This window comes from Fringilla coelebs, assembly GCF_963513975.1.
Source record: "Fringilla coelebs genome assembly, chromosome: 2".
NCBI lineage: Eukaryota > Metazoa > Chordata > Aves > Passeriformes > Fringillidae > Fringilla > Fringilla coelebs.
The window spans coordinates 68,962,089-68,981,719 of NC_140029.1; the positions used below are offsets into that span (position 1 = coordinate 68,962,089).

The 19,631-nt window shown below is 43.7% G+C and overlaps 2 protein-coding genes across 2 annotated transcripts in view; one reads left to right on the forward strand and one right to left on the reverse strand.

Annotated features, from left to right (window-relative positions):
• Positions 1–3,172: 3,172 nt before the first annotated feature.
• Positions 3,173–13,958, forward strand: N4BP2L1 (NEDD4 binding protein 2 like 1; the record flags this gene model as incomplete). The annotated part of the gene is made up of 5 exons (XM_084227025.1): positions 3,173–3,474; positions 10,478–10,602; positions 11,368–11,456; positions 11,941–12,017; positions 13,733–13,958. The coding sequence occupies 5 exons, from the start codon at positions 3,173–3,175 to the stop codon at positions 13,956–13,958; spliced, it is 819 nt and encodes a 272-aa protein (XP_084083151.1).
• Positions 13,959–15,328: 1,370 nt separating this feature from the next.
• BRCA2 (BRCA2 DNA repair associated) overlaps positions 15,329–19,631 on the reverse strand; it is a gene marked incomplete at its 5' end in the record, with an annotated part of 33,179 nt that continues 28,876 nt past the window's right edge. The window contains 6 exons of the mRNA XM_084226151.1: positions 15,329–15,884; positions 17,162–17,305; positions 17,760–18,016; positions 18,657–18,792; positions 18,881–19,047; positions 19,257–19,452. Of these exons, the coding sequence (XP_084082277.1) occupies positions 15,345–15,884; positions 17,162–17,305; positions 17,760–18,016; positions 18,657–18,792; positions 18,881–19,047; positions 19,257–19,452 (1,440 nt within the window). The 3' untranslated portion in view covers positions 15,329–15,344. The remainder of the gene's footprint in view (positions 15,885–17,161; positions 17,306–17,759; positions 18,017–18,656; positions 18,793–18,880; positions 19,048–19,256; positions 19,453–19,631) is intronic.

Here is a 19,631-nt window from a genome sequence, read left to right on the forward strand (position 1 = left end):
AACAAAATGAAGAATGAAAAAGTGCACAGAATTATGACCAGAAAAGCTCACCTGCCTTTTACAGTGCTTACCAGGAAAACCTGGCTCAAAAAATCATTCAAGCAGAGAGTCGAATTACCTGGGGGAAGAAGTGTTGCCCACAGCTGTGTTTTTGGAGCTCTCAAGAAAGAACAACAATTGGGTTGTGTGGGTGCTTCACGCTGACTCTGAAACATGAAAGCCTGTGAGGTCCTGAGTGCATGTAACAGGGGAAACAATGCACATTGTAACAAAAAAATTGAGATGTAGCTGTACTATGGTGGTATTGGTTGAACAGCTGTTCATTATATAGTGTTTGTGGTGTGTAGAGAAAAAAAATCCACTGTGTTACTCTTCTCCTTATTTTTTAGCTTTGAAGTGGTAAGGTCCTCACTACCTCTAGTTTTGACATCCAAGTTCTTATCTTCCTTTTTCACTCTCCTTGCATTCTTTTATTTTTCCTTTGCTTTCCACTGTCTGCTTCCTCTCCATTCTTTTTACCATTTTAAAGAAATAACCCACAGCTAAGTATTAGAAACTTTAAAAAACATTGGACTGACTCTTCTCAGTCTGAGAGCTGGATTATCTGTTAAGTCTCTTTGATGACTGTGCTGTTGTGGAACTTCAGCAGACCCTTTTCTTTTTTTTTTATTTCAGAAACTTCTCGCTTGAATTCTACCATGGAAGGACTCCAGTTGGCCACCAAGGATTTTAAATGTGAGGGATAACCTGGAAGGAAGAAACCACAGTAGATTTTTTGGTATACATCTTCGGCCACCTCCCCCCAACACTGCCTCCCAGCAGCAACCTCTCTGACCACATAATAATGATCAAAACCGAGCTAACTTTGTGTATGACAAAAGGTCATTTTCTAAAGCCATTTGGGATATACACTTTGTCAGTACATCCTCAAGTGGGGTATAAGGAGATTGAGAGTGGAGACCAGAGGCATCTGTCACTATGGGGTGTGAGCTTCAGGCTGTGGTATTTCATTCACTTGGATCAGGATCCAGGATATTGGCACAGAAGCAGGCAGTCATGCTCATCTGCAGGGAATGATGCTTGTTAAGTGTTTTAGCTGCCTCCTTCTGCCTCCACCCTCAGTCATAACTGTACCCTGCCCCTTTACAACTTCAGATGGTAAACATCTTCATCTGTCCTTCCTATTCACTCAAACAGGGGTGCACAACTTTCATTCTTTTCTCCTGAAACCAGGCTTTATGCTTCCCCTCAGCTAGACTCATTGGGAATTTGGGACTACAGAAACAAGAATATTTCACTATGGAACTGATTCAAACATGCTGAAGGGAGGGTGTGTATGGTTTGTGGTAGACTGACAAGATGTATAACTAGCACTGGTAACCAGTGATTTGATGTTTCTGTTAGTGGTGTTGGAAATATTGATGTATGTAGAGATAAACAAATCATAATTAATTATAAAGAGCAACCTCTGTCAATTATGAGGCATGCATAAGGCTGGACACTTCCTTGTAGGGAGAGGGAGCGACAGCTGTCACCTCATTTAACAATAAAAGTGTGAGAAAAGATTAAGGAGAAGCAGGAAACTTGGTTGTGTCTACTTGTCAGAAATAATATTTCCCACTCGAGCAGCTTGCAGATCCAGAATATTTCTCCATTTATTCTTTGATCTCCTCTTCCTCACCTTTCCCTGCATTTATTTATACATCTGCTGAAGAGCCAGGACTTGACTGAACTCATGCTGAAGCTTCACCATGGTCAAATTTGCCGATGTGTCTCTACTTTCTACTTAAATGCTGCATCTACATGAAAGCAGTTAACAATGTATGTATTTCTCAGTTAATGTTGTACCACTGGTGAAATTGTCTGGCTGCATTTTTGAATGTGTCTCCCATGGCCATGTGTGTGTCCTCCTTGGCCGGAAATGTCCGGCTCTCCTGCCAGAGAACATTATATGAAATCTAAAGGGGAGGAGGAAGGGAGTTCATATCCCCCATAACCACAGCTTCAGACTTCTGTGTTGTACTAGCGGCAGCAGACAAGTTAGTTCGATTTCAGGAAAATGTCACTCAAGGATTAATACTGTCTTCCTACTTCTATTTATTGAGTGAGAAATCTGAATGCCTCTATTTTCTGTTACTGAATCCTGGCCTTCCAGAATGCTTGAAATAAAAATAGTTTTCAAAATCTCACAGTACTCTTGTGAGAGTCATGTTTCATCTCTTAGTAGAGTGTTGCCAGTTTAAGTTTACTTTAACCCCCCTCCCCAGTATCTATGAATTTCACATTTTCTGTCTCTTCTTTCCTGCCACATTTTCCCCGCTTGCTTCAGTTAGTGTTGGTGTGCCATGTCCCTGGGGAGCTAGGCTTTCTCCCTGTGTGTGAACACTCTCTTTAGCACTATTTGGAACCTCAGAACCTAAAGCTCCAGCATTGAGGTTTGGTGGTAGTGTGTGCTTGGGGCATACCTGGAGCTGGCTCCTAACCAAGCTGGGCATGATGCTGTGTGTAGCTCTGAGAAGAGAGGGTGTGATACCACTCCAACTATTTTTGGTTTAATTGAAAACTGTAATTTCTTTGGCTTCTTTGGTGAGCAAGTTAATGGAAATCAGGTTTTCTTTAGAGGAGAGAAATCTTTAAAACTTCCTTTACTTTCTCTTATGATAATATGTTTGAAAAAGAAAATAATTAGGGTGGTGTAGTGAGCGTGATGCACGGGATCATTTGTTCGGTGCTGGGCAGTTCTTTAGCTTCACCCCCTTGGCATCCTTGTTGCTTCAGTGGTTGAAGAGGACTCCGGTACCTCGTTGCTACGGAAGGGACGGGCAGCGAAGAAGTCTCCGTGCATACCTGGTGTCCTGTAACCAGCCCCACTTCTCTTTGGGGTTTTGATGAATCATTCCCTTTCGGCCCTGCCCTGTAGTTCGCAATACAGAGAGGCAGCACCTGGGACTGGGACGCTGTCAGCGTTGCCCTTTGTTTTCTTGCCTTGAGAATTTGGGGAATAACCCTGACTTTAAATAACTGGAGATGGTATCTCGGGCCAAAGTTCCGGGACTGCAGCGAGTGCCGTAGCTGAGCGTTTTGGCTGTGCAGCCGCAGGCGCCCGTCCTTGCCCGTGTCTCCGCTCCCGCAGCTTTCGGTTTCGCGGGGCAAAGTCTCGGCCGCCCGGGACATGGAGGGACGCGGGATCCCGCCCGGCCCCGCCCGGGGGGGCCGAGGGCTGCGGGGCCGGGGTCGCGGCGGGGGCGGGGGCCGGGGCCGGGGCCGGGCTGCGCAGCGGCTGCCCCGGGCCCCCCATCCCGGGCCGGCCCCGGCTCCGGCCCCCCGCCCCGGCGGGCCCGGCCCCGCGGGGGCCGTGGAGGAGCGGCTGCTGCAGGCCCTGGGGGGGCTGAGCCTGGGGCCCCCGCGGGGCGGCGGCGGGAGGCTCGTGCTGCTGCGGGGGCTGCCGGGCGCCGGCAAGAGCACCCTGGCCAGGTAAGCGGGTCCCGGCTCCGGGGCGGGAGGAGCGGCCGGGGGCAAGCGGGGTAGCGCTTCGGGAGCCCGGGTGCCCGCCCGGCACTCGCTGCAGACCCGCCGGGGCAGGGCAGGGCTGGGCTGGGGTCGGGGGGAGCGGAAGCCCCGAGGGAGCCTTGGCCGATGACAGCCGCCCGGAACCCCCCGGCTCCAGGCCCGCTCCAGGCTGCGCTCTCCCCGGCACCTGTGGCCGTGTCTGGGTGTCCTGCCCGTGGGACTGTGCGAGCTCCTGTTCCGAGCGAGCGGTACCTACGGGGATGCTTCTGCTGAGATGGACTGATCGCCCCGACCAGGGCGGTACTTGTTCCTTTTCTCAAAAGTGTCGGATTGTTGGTGGTGGCTTTCTTTTTTCTTTTTTAAATTTTATTTTTATGTTGTTTGGTTTGTTTTGGTTTTGTTGGGTTGGTTTTTTTGCTGATTTGGGGTTTTTTTGTGTTTAATCACGAACACGGTAAAAAACTTCCTTTCTCTGGCTGAAAATTGGCAACTCTGACTTCTGTTTTTGTAACATCCTGCACTCCTGGTCAGAGCTTTAGCAGTGTATAAAATGAGTAGAGGAGACTACTCCATGCTCCAACATCTCAAAGGCTGATTGTAAATAGGTAGAAAACCGCAGCAGGGAGTGCTGGGAAGCAGCACCGCAGTCGGTGTGACTGGCAGCTGTAGTTTGGTATCACAAAATCTCACAGACTGGTGTCACACAGCTGCCAGTGCCACCCACTCCCTATCAAAAGAGGAACGTTCCGTCTTCTTGCTCTGCTGGGCTGAGGAACCCGTGCTGGGATCATGGGCTGCCACAGGAAGGGCTCTGCTGTAAGAGGTGGCAGCACAAAGCTGTGTGATACACTGGGCTCATTTATAGTTTCCTCTTCCCAGTGCAACACTTCCCTGTCCCGCTGAGCCTTCTGCCTCTCTGCACTTTGGCAAACAAAGTTCTTTATGAATTGCCAAATGCTGTGTTTTGCTCACACCCAAAACACACACCTCTCCCTTAAGAGGCTGTGTAAGTGTGGGCATGCTCCTTCAGGGGGATTTGGGTCTTCTCATAGCACGGTAAGAACATAAAGGTTTGGGGGCAGATTCTCAGGCAGTGCAAGTAACTGTACTTACCTGTACTTTTTAGGTCAAAACACAAGGTTAATTGTTAATGACACATTTACAAAATCAGTTGTAAGTATTGTTGTAGTAGTCCTCTGTGAGATGGAGGTTTGAGTATCTTACTGTTTCCAGCCCCTCTTAATCACATAATTATGTTTAGCTGTTCAGCAACACACAGATCAAAAAGCAGCGTTTAGTACCTCTCCTTAACCCTGTCCAGCTTGTGAAGGACTGTACCAAGAGAATTCTTTTGCTGTTCTCACACGGCATAGCTTTTGGTATTGGCAAATGCTATGTGCTGCACAAGGGAAAGTTTGCAAAAAATGACTGCAACAGATCTCAGTGCAAGATCCCACTGGAGGACGAAGATGGTTGTTTATTTGCAAAAGTACTCTGTAAACTCATTTTATAAATTCAAGTTTATTTTCTCAGATTTTATTCACTCACAATATCCCAACTTAATACTTGCAAGCATCAAGATGAATGTGCTCGGGTGGTCTGCCCAAAATCAGAGCAGACAAGGACCATAAGCTGTCTCATCCTCGCTTTCTCTGCTGGGTTGCTCTCAGTTGGTGGTGACAGGGTAGGTTTTGGCCAGGTCTGCTGTGCCATCTCCAGCCAACAGCTCCTATACTGCCATTTTTTTGCCTGTGAATTCTGCTTACTTGGTGCTTTAGGAGTCTTAGGTGGGTATTTTTCCCCATTATATTAGTTTTCCCATGTCTTCATCATCTGCCCCTCTTGGAGCAAGGGGAAGGAAGCAGGTGTGGAGAGGCTGGTGTGACCTACTGGCCATCCTCCTGCTCTCAGAGCATGGGATTTCCTGTGGCAGGTCACCAGTGCTGGGCCTCAGCTGAGTGCTGGCCTTGGGGGGCTGTAAACAGGACCTGTCCCACTTTTATTGCTGTTAATGATCTTGGCTGTCAGTGGGTACCATTGTTTTAGCCTTTGCTCTGTTCTTTCTTCTGGTGCTTTCACACATATCTACATAAATTCTTTCTGCAGATCAGCCAGTATTTCTCTGTTTCTATCACAAACTCTACTCAGAGTGCCCATGAGTCACAAACCTTGAATCTTATCACTGGTGATACAGCAACCCAGTGATAACTCCATTCAAAAGGCCCCTTTTCTATTCATCACACGGTCCTAGGAACAATCTTGGATCCATGGCTTGTTTCCCTGACCTTTCCATGTCACTCAGCAGAGTTTGGATACAGTTTTGTAAGCTTTAGTTATGGCACTTTTGTTAAAACGATTTCCTCATCCTGGTTGCTCCCAGCTCAGCCCAGCCCTACACTGGCATGGATCAGTTCAGGTCTGGTTTTTGGTTTCTGGTAAAGACAGCACAGGACCCACGTGTGACATACTGAGTAGTCAAGCCAGGACGAGGAGTTGGTCTGCTCACCACCAAGTTTCACACCTTTCCAGCAGCTTCACTGTTAAGGATGAGCTTCCCTGAACCACATATTTCAGGTGGCCCCAGCTACCTGCCTTTAACCTTTCACCAAATGTCACGGAATTGTGAAGGAGAAGGGGCAGCTGGGAGTCACATCTCCATCAGCCTCCTTCAGGCATGTTGGACATGCTCCTCCAGAACACATTGTCCTTGACTTTGCAGTGCTGGCTTGTGATCATACTGAGGCAACTGCTAACAAAAAGGTTATCTGAGGTGCAGTGGCAGCTGTACTTCTGAAAATGCCTCCAGAATTTAAGTGAGCCACATACAAGCTCATACCTGTTTCCCCTCTGCATTGTACAGTAGCTGTGTTTCCTGCTCTTTGGCAGCACATTGCTGCGCTGCACAGCTCACTTACACCTGACCCTTTATCCAACAGTTTAACTCAAGCTCTACAGGCTGGGCATGAGCAAACTTGTAACTTTTCAGCCACAGCTGTTGATTTATTTCTCTAAATGAGCTTGTTCTTGTACTACCTTGAGAAGCACAGAACGAGCATTCTTTCAGAACCAGAGGGGAAATAATGCACTGGCACTGAGGCATCACTGCTTGGTGCAATCTGTGTCTTCTCCAGTTCTCTCTGCTGCTGTTGCCCAGTTTATCCCAGCACCTCCAGTCCCGGGCCAGCTGTTCCCAGCGTTCCCAGCACCCGGCCCCGCTGCAGCACTGCCGCTCTGACGGGCTCATGGACTTCAGCTCTTGCAGCTCCTGCCTCCGCGCAGCGTCGCACTGTAAACATTTACCTTTGCGTGAAACCACTTCAGGTGAGTCTCCTGAGTGCCTGGATCAAACAGGACACGAGCCCGGTGCTTTAGGAGACAGAGCGGTGGTTGGACCCCCCCGGGGGTGAGGCACAAAGGCGCGGCTGTGCTCTGCCAGCAGCGCCTGGCAGCTCGGCCAGGCAAAGCCCTCGGGCACCAGGAGTTGTTCAAACGCAATAGACAGTGGCTAGCGCTGGGCATTGCCTCTCCAGAGCTCACAGTCCTGCTTTCCTGCTGGAACAAAAGGCTTTTAGACACCTTTCAAATGCCACAGGACCTTTAACGTTTGGAAGAGTGGCCACAGAAGGTGGTTACATATGGTGCCAGTACGAACATGTTCTGGTCTCTGATATTCTGTTCTGTGGCCTTCGGAGCACTGAAAATGTTTATTCCAATCTGCTATCAGAAATTAATTTATTTTCAAGTTTTCTGATGTGAAAGTTTGAAAACCTATGGATACAAAATGCATTATGCTCTACCCCTTGCTAAAGAAAGGTTTGCTGCTGTTTCAGAACCTACAGAGGATAAGAAAGTAAGAAGAGAACGAGGGATATTTCCTCTGCTTAATTTAAATCTCCTTAAACCCTTTTCTCCTCACCCCTCTACCAGGTGAAGGAGGTACCATATCCACTGCAAGATGAAGACATATAGTACTGTGAAATTATGTGTCCAAAGCAAATTAATACTGAACTTTTCACAGATGCTGCCTGTCACAATGCAGTGCTTCCAATTCAGTGGCTTCTTTAAAAAACGCAAACATGCCTCCAATGTGTCCTTTGATCTTGCAAGGAGATTGCATTTTTCTTTTCCTCCTTAGTAAGCTTTATGCTTACTGTGTAAGTTGCTTATCTATCAGCAGTGGGTAATTTTCTTTTTACAGGGCAGTTCAAGATTTATGCATTAATACCTGCAGTCACAAGCCCTCCCATTTTGCATAGCTGGTTTGTATTTTTCTAAAATACAGGCATTTGAATTGCTTCCAGTGATTTAGAGCATGATGTGATTATGCAGGACCTTTCTTCTAAACTAACCTGAGGTCCTGTGACGATTGTGGAAGGCTCATTTAGTAGGGAACACATGAAAGGGTTCTTGGTGCCCTCTGGAATGATAAGGGAGAGAAGAAATAGGAGTTTTGTCAGCTTTGTGGGCAATATGGAAGGGATTACAGAAAACAGCTGTCAACTGCAGTGACATTTTGGTTGTTTTGGAAAGCTAAAAGTTGAAACCAGCAAAATAAACAGAAGGTGAACCATTTTTCCCCACTTCATGTTTTCTTATGTTGCTGTTAGCAGGAGCTCATCTGGTATGAATATAGCAAATGTTACAGTAATTCATAGCTCTCAGCTCGTTTTCCCCACATTTTTCCTCCTTTGAAACACAAGTTTCATCTACTTTAGTTATTGATGTGAGGACCATAGACTGAGCTTACAGATATTCACCTACAGTTTAGATTGCTTAAGGGTTAATGTCAAAGCTCTCAGGCCTGAAAATTCAGTAGGGTATGTGCTAAGACAATGGATTTTAAAATTTGCACTGGTTAAGAACATTTAAAATAGAAATACTGAGCAAGAAAAAAAAAAAGTCTTGAGATCTTTTATTAATGTGCACATTTTATATGCCTATTAGTAGCTAAAGGGAAAACACATATTTTAGCAGTCAGTTTTTTAGAGAAGAAAGTGCAGTGAGTAAAGCAGTGGGAAAGGTGAGGTGCTGAATCATAGGGAGACCTGAATATATCAGGTTATCCACAGCAGTAACCAGATAAGCATTAGATGTTCCTTTGCTTTTCATAGTAAAAATTTTTGCCCAAGGTCAAAATTAAAGCGACAAAATTTTACTGTTTGCTAACAGTTTAAAACATGATTTTTCTTAAATCAGTTTGCCCAGCAGTAATTTTGTGAATAAAACATCTCTTTGGGGCTCGAAGACAAGGACAGGTAGGTGCTGGAATGCTGCATCACAGGGGTTACAGCCCATTCCTGGCTCCATCAGCACTGAGTCACTGCTGGCTGGGGTGGACCCCACCACAAAATGATATTAATTAATCAGCAGATGGTAGAAGTTACAGCGGAGACAGAGCAAAGTCAGAAGCTGACCTTTATTCAGCTAAATGCACCCTGCAGTCCTCGTGAAGAGCTGCTGCTTGCAGGCAGATGAGGGTACAGCTGGTAAGTAAATGGTTGGAGCAGAGCTGGGTGACAGAATTAAGGTTTTTCTGCCTGTGTGCCTGTTCTGCTGCTGATAACTTGGAGACACCTCTTCCCGTGCTCTTGCCCATGTAGATAAGACACTGAGAAATGGTTATTTTGCAACTTGTGGGGATGGAGGGAGAAGTGTTTATTAGGAAAGCTGAAATGACTCACAGGGGCTGGAGACCATGTGTGGTGTGAGACAGAAGGGCAGCAGCATTCATGTCTGAGAGACACAGGGTTTCTTTATTGACCTTTCTTTCTTTTCCCAAGACATTCCAGGCCTTGGGGAATAGAGGGAATGATGCCATGGGCTCTCCCTGACTTGCAGAGACTTTCTCCTTGCCTAACTCTTCTCTGATTGATAAAAAAAGGACAATTCTATATCTATGGACACAAAAAATTCTGGATTAGACACAAACGGGAACACAATCAAACATTAAGCGTTGGTTTGTTTTTTTTTTGGTGGTCTCTAAGGACTGGCAGAGGGATGCTTCATATTTAAACCTCCACACAAGACAGCACTTCCTTCCACCTCCAAGAGCAGTGGCTGCCTGTGAGGCAGCTGGTCAGTGTCCAGCAGGACACATTTGCTCCCCATGGCATCCCCGGCCTGCAGGAGCACTGCTGGGGGACACACACCCGTGTGAAGGGAAGTGGGATTGCCTAGAGCCACTCACCACAGCAGTCTGCTTTATGGATCTGCAAATTTGTCTACTCAGACAAATTTGTTTAGAAAATTTGTTTAAAAGCTGAAGATATAAAAATTACTCAACTGTACAATAGGAGTTTAAGTGGAACAGGGGCAAGTGATAAGAAGCATAAAATTATATAAATTAGCACAAAATATTGGCTTATCATTCAAATACTTGTTTGCAAATTAAAATTCTAAATTCTAAAATTCTAAATAAGTGCTACCTGCTTTACAGCCAGAAAAAACCCCTCCAACCAAACTCATGGTTCTCTGGACCATCTTTACTAAATAACAAATCTTTCCTCCTGGTTATCTTCAGAAATCTCTGTAGCAAAATTCCCATCATCAAATTGTCTTTGGACACCAACTTGCCTGCCCAGATAAGCAGGTTTGGGCTATTGTTTTTCGGTTTTGGTTTTTGATTTTTTTTTTTTTTTTTGCTTCTCTTTACAGTCCTGCTTTCTCAGATAACTCAGAAGTAGAGCTAAATATATTAATAAGATTAAAGACTCAGATGTTGGTAGTCCAGTGTAGATTTCTCTGCTGAATTAAAGAAATCAAGGCCACGCCTTCAGGCTCCATTCCTTTCTCCCTACGTGTCCATCTACTGATTGTAGTATTTCCAGATCCTTTAAATTGGGATTTTTCAGCTGAAGCACTGTGTGTGTTTGCAGAGCACTCAAATAGCTCATGACTTAATGGTCTCTGTTAAAGGGTGTTGCCAGGTACTAATCCTTCTTTTTCATCTTCTTTTTTTTCCTTGCAGACAGCTGAAACGTGACAACCCCAGTGCTGTAGTCCTTAGTACTGATGACTTCTTTATTGAAAATGGTGTCTACATCTTTGAGCCTGACTTCCTAGAGGATGCACACAAGTGGAACCAAAAAAGAGGTGACTGAACTCGATCCAGGGGCTGTGCAAAATAGTTTTGCATTTCAGGCTGTCTTTAAACTTGGCCCCCAGATTTAAATACCTCAAGGTGGTGTCATACACTGTAGTCCATGGGGCATTGGCTAAAAATACATTTACTACTTCTGAATTGATTTCTTCTGACTTATAAAAGGGGACTTTGTAAATGAAAACATTTTGGAGGTTGGTCAATGTTAAATTAGAGGAGGCACTGCTGAATCTTGATGCCCTTCAGATGCCAGGCCAGCAGCTGCTCCCTGCAGTATAGGCACTGCAGCCTTCACCTCTAACTTCTTAGGTGTCTGTCCTGACCTGGAAAGGGGTGAGAATATAATGATAGACAGAAAGGAAACTTGCAGGCTGAGTTTAAGTTTGAGAATTAAACAACCCAGCTCTTTACTCAATGAACCATGCTTTTGTGGCTGTGCTCTGAAGGAGTTTGTAGGGATGGTGATGAGACCTCTTACTTTGGGATGATGTAACAGGGATCTCCTGCAAATGACAGTAATTTTTGGCTGCTGTAAGTATGTTCTATAAGAGCTTCGGATCAGCCAGAGGCTGCACCACCTCTTCCAGGAGAGCTGCTGGGCACTGGCCTCGGCTCCCATTTGGGTGGTAGGTGCAAACCCAGGTCTGGTGGGGAACCAGGTGTGTGAGCAGTGGGCAAGGAAAGAACACTGTAGGGCTAGTAAGGCCTGGCTCTGTTATTTAATATATTTTAGCTTTACTTAATGTGTTACATTGCAGCACGCAAAGCAATGAAGAATGGGAAAAGCCCAGTTATTATTGATAACACCAACATCCATGCTTGGGAAATGAAGCCGTATGTGATGATGGTAGGGAAAGCTCTGATTTATTGCTTTTATATGCCTAGTTATGACATTCACAAGTTGATCTGACTGAAAAAGTACTTTATATGGCTAAAAATATTTTCTTCAGTTTTCTCGTAGTTCTCTAATTGTAGTTAAGGATGGATATTGTGATGAAGTAGGGGCAGAGGTGCCAATGTAGTTACTTAGCTGGTCAGCTTTGTAACTCAGTGAAGGCAAAAGACTGAAAAGATTAATGGCCTTTGAACCTGCCCTGCTGCTTCTTGGTGATGAGGGCATCATACCCTTCCCCAGTAGCGACATGGATTGAACAGTTCCCAAATGATTTGTTGACAAATATCTCAAGATATGATTTATAATTGTAGTTCATGACTTGTGAAAAAGACCATACAGAGTCTTTGAAGATGCATTGGTGTCTCTTGTCACGAGTTCTGGCAGAGGTGGCAATTCTTTAAGTGCAGTTTCATAATATCATCTTTGTGTCCTTTAGGCACATGAAAATAGATATGAAGTTACATTCCAAGAACCAGATACACCCTGGAAGTTCAATGTTCAAGAGCTGACAAGGTACATAGTTTTCTCTTCGCTGGAACAGACAGCTTCTCTCATTTTGTTGACATGCTCTCAGGTCAGCCTTCTTCCTCTTTGTAAAAGGAAGAATGTAGCCTGGTAAATGACAACAGAAGGATTGTTGTGGAAAATTTCCATTACTGACTACCTGGTCTGTAGTGAATTCAGCCCTGAAAGAGCATGAAGTGAGTCAGGCAGTAGAAAAGGCAACAAGCCCTGAAGCATGTCTTTGTGCTGCAAGCTTGATGGGGCAGGAGCCCTGATTTTCATTCTGTATTTTGAGCAGCAGTCTCTTTTGTTTGGGCACAAACTCAAATCTAAGCACGATAGCCAATATTGAGACTTCTGTCCTTAAGAATCTAACCATAACAGATGCTGTCCTGCTGCAGCATGGAGGGACGGTAAGTGTGGGTAAGAAACAGGGTTCTAGAGGATCTTTGTCAAGATCTTAACACACACACACACACACGCACACACAGGATATAAACACTGCACAGTGCAGTAGGATGTAGAGGCAGCTGAATGTGGCTCTAAGAATGTTATGTTGACCAGTGACTGCAGGGTTAATGGCTGTAGTCACTGAAAAATTTAGTGCACGCTGACTTCCTAGCCTTTAGCCAGCCTGTGAAGTGAGATACAGGGAGCAGTGCTCTCCCAGCTACCAAATCCAAAATATAACATATGCTTAATGTGAGATAACAAGGCATGGGCACTTCATTGCAATGGATGGATCTGTTTTCTACCAGCCAGGAGCTCTAGTCAAAAATTAATGCTGCTCCTGTCTGTGTATGATGGAGTGCTCGTGGCTGCAGGGCGAGGCAGGACATGGCAGATGATGGCTCAGGCCTGGGGACCCGTGAGGACACCACCAGCCTGATCTGTCAACCAGCTGTGGCCTCAGCAGCACCAGCCATTGGTAGGGGAGCACTGCAGGGGCACAATCTGATCATTCCTTGTAGGCAGAGCTACTCAGTAACTTGCAGTTTGTTTTATTGCATATTTGACACACACTGACTTTTCACAGCAGCATTGTAAAGATAATTCACATATACTCACTGGGGCACAAGCTGCGCCTTAACAGCACTAAATGGCAACCCCAAAGATACTCAGGGTTTGCAAACTCACAAACAGAAATTCCTGCTAAGTTATGGAGCAATCATGGCTGGTGCTACTCTGGCTACTCTATTCAGAAAGCCCTGCGTGTTTGAGCATTGTGTTCCCCTCCCTCTCAGACTTGTCATTTATGAGTCTACCTTGGAGCCTGAGCCACATCACGTGCTATGTTTCCCTACTTGCTCTCCAAGCACAGCAGTTTGTGACCTCTGTCCTTGCTGCTGTGTCAGTGTCTGGGCTGGCTGCAGCCCTTGGCCGCCTATCTCCAGCTGCACAGAAGCTCACTGAGGCCAACAAGCTGTTAGTGCTTAAACACAGCAGCACTTGTATAAAATACCACACAGGTCTTCTGCACTTATTTTGGACATTTGTCAACTTCCTATGTCCCGTCTGCCTCCCAAAAATAACAGTGTTATGTTTTTCAGCAGTCACAATAATATACCTAAGAAGTAGGTGGAAGTGAACAATAATGTGTTACAAAAGCCCAGAAAGAGATCAGTGGAGACCCGAACCATTATGCTGAACCTTCCAGGAACTTCACAGTCCCTCTAACACAGGCAGTTAAATACTTGCGTTTTCTGTTACTGTTGACTCTACAGAAGAAATATTCATCATGTCCCTCGGGAAAAGATACAACGGATGAAAGAGCAATACGAGCACAATGTTACCTTCCACAGTGTTCTCCGGTCTGAAAAACCAAGCAGGGATGAGGGAAGCTACAGTGGGGCAAGTGCAGCTTATGGGACAGGTCCCCATCCCACCCACCTTGCTGCCTTCCCAAGGAGGAGACCTGGCACGGCACGTACGAATGTGACATTTAACTGAAGATGTGCGTTCCTTGGTGTTTTAATTATCAGGGTACAAGAGTTTCTAGTTTTACATTTTTTTCTAAACTGTTTTTTATTCTTGTGTTTTCCTACATTTCTAAATTTTATTTCTTACAAATCTTTAAACGGCATTGGACCATGATCGCTACGTGACCACTGTAAGAGCACTGTACCCAGTACAAACTGTACTCCGTCTTATCCATCTTCCTCCATGAAAACCCATCCAGGCATATGGGAAATGCACTGGGCTCTACCACATGCCACATTTTGGTTGATTTTTTCTGCATCACAGTCTGACACTAGCAGTAAACATTCCTAACACATTTCTGTCTTAAGGCCATTGTGGCCAATTCATTCCCCACACAATGGCATTTCTTGCCATTTTAATGCTTTATATCTGACTGTATAAACTTTTTGTATCTACTACTTGCCTACAGCATTATCATAACTTTCAGAGGCAAAGTGAATGATGGCAAAAGTAGCTCAACAGATTTTAGCAAGATCTGATGTTGTTCCCTAGGTCCCCTGACTGGATTCATGCTGCTCTTACCTCACACGCAAACAGCTTCTCCAGCCTGCAAGCAAAACATTTCAACAAAGCAAACTTAGCTCTTCATCTTGCCAAGACATAGGAGTTCACTGATCCCAAGATGGAGAGGCTCCTAAAATGAAACATTAGTGTTAGGCTTGTGTGTGTTAACTCCTAAGTGGGAAGAGGGCTACAGAACAGCTCTGAACATCTGAAGCAGAAACACAGACCAAGGAGCTATTTAATAATAACTCTGCATGGAGTTTTGCTGTGAATCAAATAATAATAGCTGTTCTTTAAACCTCCCTTAGTGCTATATGGAAAGTCTGAGGAGAAAAGTACAAGAACTGTACCAGAATAACAGGGCAACATTTCAGAATTAAAGTGTTCTGTTTGCTGAAAATAAGAGAACTCTTTATTATGCCCTGTGCCACTTTGGACAGCCAAACAACTATTCTAATGTTGCAGAGGGTAACAAAACTGATGGCTTTAGACTGAAACAAAGATCCTGCTGTAATATAAGAACAGAGAATCAGTGGCTTACAAAATGTCATCAAACCCTCAACCACACTGATGTTATTGTACAATACATCTTTGTGAGAAGTGTTTACATACTAAACTTCAAACTATTTTGCAAATGAAGTGTTATTTAATCAGTCTGTTTTTGTAATAGAACTTTATTAAATACAATCAAGTTTCAATCTACAAAGTGTAAAAATAATTTGAATTTGAAATATATACAATACTGTACATGTGCATTAGCAGCATTTTAGGGATTTTGGTCTTTGTAGCATTCTGTGGGCTGGTAATGAGTCTTCATGTTCCTTTGGGTTCTTCTAAAGAGCCTCAGCTACTTCAGAACTGCTTTTGATGAGTTATTTGCTTCCCAGTAGACCTGGAATTATTTCTGCATGAAAGATCATCAGATAAAGTAGTAGCTGTTGCATTTCTGTTTTCATTTATGTAATCCATCTTCTTTTCTTCTGGTAAATTATTCATGAGTGCTTGTGTATTAATCATTGCCAGTTCTTCATCAGCAACCAGGTCATTCTCAGGAAGATGGACAGTTTCTCTCACTTTTCTGCAAGGGGTGACAAGGCCAGTATTCTGATCTGCCCCTCTAGGTGACTTGCTGTGCTGTAAACCCAAACTTCGTGGAGGCTGAAATGCTCTTTTAACAGATGGAGAAATTACTGAACATATTGGTGTCAATGGTGGAGGGGCAGGTATGCAACTGAGGAAGTCCATGGCTTTTCTCTTTTTGCTGGTTTTGAGATAGTTTTCATTAATTGTAGCAGGTGAAGGTGTTTTAGCTGACCCTGGTGTGACAAGTTCCATATTTGGTGTGCTAGTTGACAAAGGGCTTGGATGCTTAATTTCAATTCTAGAAGAGATCTGGGTAAAAAGAGAAATTTTATGTTGAATAGAATGTTCTCATGAACGTCCTCAAAAACTTCAAAAAAATGGGGGACCCCCCCCACTATAAAAACACTACATCATCATTCATATCCCATATAAGTTTAGTTTGGTATCTCCTGATGGTGATTAATGTTATTCCTTCAAGTGCCGATAACTCTTAAGTTACTGTTTACCTGTACATTTACATTTTGTTTTTAAGAGCTGAGCAAAATGTATGAGAACTTTTCTATGCCAGATGGTAAGAAATCAAAGCACTCATAAGTCTTCTACTGCCTTGGCCATGTTCTCCACAGTAAAAAGGAGAAAAAAAAAATTGAAAAAAACCCAGGATGAAACACAGACCAAAAAATTTGATGATAACAATGCACACAAGACAGATGCTGCATAGCAAATCTTTCAAGCACAGGCCTGAGAATACACTTAATGTCTCATTTTTAAAAGATGATTAATGTATTCAATAAACTATACAAATATAAATTAGTTAGTCTATAAAATATATAAACTAGACCTTCAGAATTAAACATTAGTCCTCCCTTTGAAATAGAAAAGGATGCCTTACAAGCTTAAACTTAGTCCCCAGGAACTGATATCACACCAGGGTGTTCTCACCTCCCTTGCAACTCATGGCAGAAAAAATATTTGTTCTGACTGCTCAGTATTCCATGTCAGAAGCAACTCACCACCAGCAGCTTTCATGGGAAACTTGAGTACTATTTAAATAAATTTTTGTCAAGACTGCTAAAACACATTTTCCAGGTGACATTCCTATTAAATCCTAGAAATAGTAAACACTATCTATAAAAAGACCAGGAAGTAAATTCTCTCAATAAAGGTGGGGACTGCAGAATGCCTTGAAATAAAATGTACAGATCGAGATGTTTCCCTTCTGTGACATTCACATTGGATAATCTTCACAGCGGGACCAAAGAAGCACTAAATCATCTACAAAGAAAGATGATTCATTTTACTCACACCACATTCAAAATACTTGAAGTATGTTGTGGAAACACAGGCCACAAGGGAAAGTTTCCATATAGTGTTTGGAGGAAGGATAATCTATCTCATGGCTCCTCTGGGGAATAATCCTAAACCCCCCCACACACAGAGAAAGCTTCTAATCAGCTTGCGTTGCCCTGAAAAGACTGGATGAAATGGACAGAGAAGTGAGACTATTCACACAGGTATAACACTTGCTTAAATCCTTACTGTATGTACTGCCAGTATAAACACAGCATTAATTACCAGAAGCTTACCAAACTTCTATCCTCTGCACGGCTGCAGGAAGGAGAGGGGCTTTCCAAACCACATCTTTTAGTTAAACTGGGTGTCAGCAAGAGATTTCTTCCTAGCAAATTCTTCAGTTTACTTTCTGCATCAGAGCAAAAGGAGGGCACATTCTGTAAGGGAGAACAGAGTTTGCAATGCAGAATAGTTGGCTTTCAAACTATGTAAAGACTATATACACTACCTTTAAGACTTTCTTTTTTCATCATTATCCCACTGGAATTTTATTTTATATCAAACCAACAAGATAGCAGATTCCTGCACTTTCTGTCTATGGCAGATTCCCTATGGAAAGGTACAAGATCTTTTGCCACTCAGAGGTTCTGTGGCACATCCTGAAGACAATGCCGGATGAGTTAGAAAATAAAAATTAAAAATCGAGACATTCAATCCACCAGGAAAATTGCATTGACATCTTACTCTTATCTCCCAAAAAATTCCCCTTGAATTCAGCATTATGTGCATTACTTGTTTTAAAGGTTTATCAATACTAACAGACTTTTTGCTGAAGGATGTAACATAGCAGTAACCAAAAGTAACCATGAAATGACACTTCTACAGGTTTACCTCTATCACACTTCTCAGTTCATTAACCTTCTCTTGAAGATAGCATTCCTTTGGACTGGCTGAGAATAAAGAAAGATCTCCAGCCAACAGCACGGGCATTTCTGATCTGAATTCAGACTGCCACTGAAGGTTGCTTGCAGAAATGAGTGAGCAGCGGACAACTACATCTTCAATAGCCAGGTGTCTGAGATCTGTCCAGATCTTTACTGCCACTAAATTATAGCTTTCATCAGACAAGTATACCAGAGTAGTAAAACCTAAAAGCAGGGAAAAAGTCTGAATTAAACCTTTACATCTCTTTAAGTGATTTGGATCTACTAAAAAAAGTCACACACATCTTGAAAGAGCTACATGGCAGCCCATCTGCACGGTGACAGGTATCTCATACTTCTTTCGTATTCTACACCAGCTCCCAACTGATTACAGAAAACAACTCCAAGTCGTCGTCTTTAAAAACAATACTCCTATGGAACTTTTCCTTTTTACGCACAAGATTATCCACCTCTCCCTATCCATGAGCTCCAGTGCATGAACTCCACTCATTCCGTGACATTGTACACCAAAGAGGGCATTCGTGTACATGCATGATGGTGTCTCTGCAGATGCTCAACACAGATATGAGAACTTAGGCCCACCATTTACGGAAAAAACCCCAAACATTTAAACATAAGCTGGTTTTGAGCTTAGATCCTGCCTTACTAACTTCCTGAACTAATAAGCAGAGAGAGTTTTTCTTCAGAAATACAGATTTATCTGCCAGCTTGTCACCATGATGGGCTGTATTAGCAGGTTTTCACAGGCCTGAGATGCAGGTACAACACCGATATAATTCTGACTTTGAAATAAACAATTCAGTGCTTATTCAATGGGAGGACATGAATGTGGTCTGCAACATACCTGTTCTGCTAACAGAAATGACAACTCCAACTAAATCCACTTCAGCACATGGTGGCTGAAAAGAAGGATCCAACAAACTGGTGAATTCTAGAGCCTTTCTTGGAAAGAAAATCTGTATCAGCATCTCTTGTGACACCTGATGAAAAACAAAACTTCAGTATTTACCGCACTTACAGAGTGTGACGCATTTTACTGATGCACCTGTATGCACTTAAAGCACTTACTGCTAGCTGTAGATACTGGGTTTTCTTGGTGGCTGTTAACTGGATGTTGGTGGAGTCTGCCCTGCCCCTGGACTGGGATGCTGACAGCTGGAAGATCCTGTAGCGAGCGCCTTCCTTCAGCAAGGAACGCACGTCGGGCAGCGGGCGCCAGATACTCAGTACTGCTCCTGACAACAGCACAGTAAGCTCAGTTACCTGCTCAGTCATACCTTGAAGGCTTTTAAACAAAATAAATCTACAACACTCCCTCCTGTCCAAAAGCCTTAAACCAAGAATCAAGGAAGCTAAAATACTGTTGGGAAACTCTTAAAATCTATCTATACTGGCCAGTTACCACATTTAGTTAAATGTTATTTGTAAGTTTTCAAGCACTGACCTTTATGTTTTTCTTGCTTTCTGTAGTCTACCACATATAATCGCCATACTGCAGACACGTCTCTTTTGTAACAACCATTTTCTTCTGCTGACTCTAAAGCCTTCTTGAATTGTTCCTGCATCTGAGTTTGTTTTTTGTCATTCATCAGCTGCCTGTAAGCCTTCAAGGCTTTTAATTGGTCGTCACTGAGATATCCCTGCAACCAAGAGAAGATGAACTCAGTATCTTTTTTATTAATCAAAAAACCAGAAGATTTTTAGATAGCCTCTTTCTTGAGTGCTCATCTGTTAGAAGCAATTTATTTCCAGCTGATGCACTACTAGGACTTGAAATGAGGTATATTAAAACAACAGGAGGCAGCAGTGGTACTGCTGG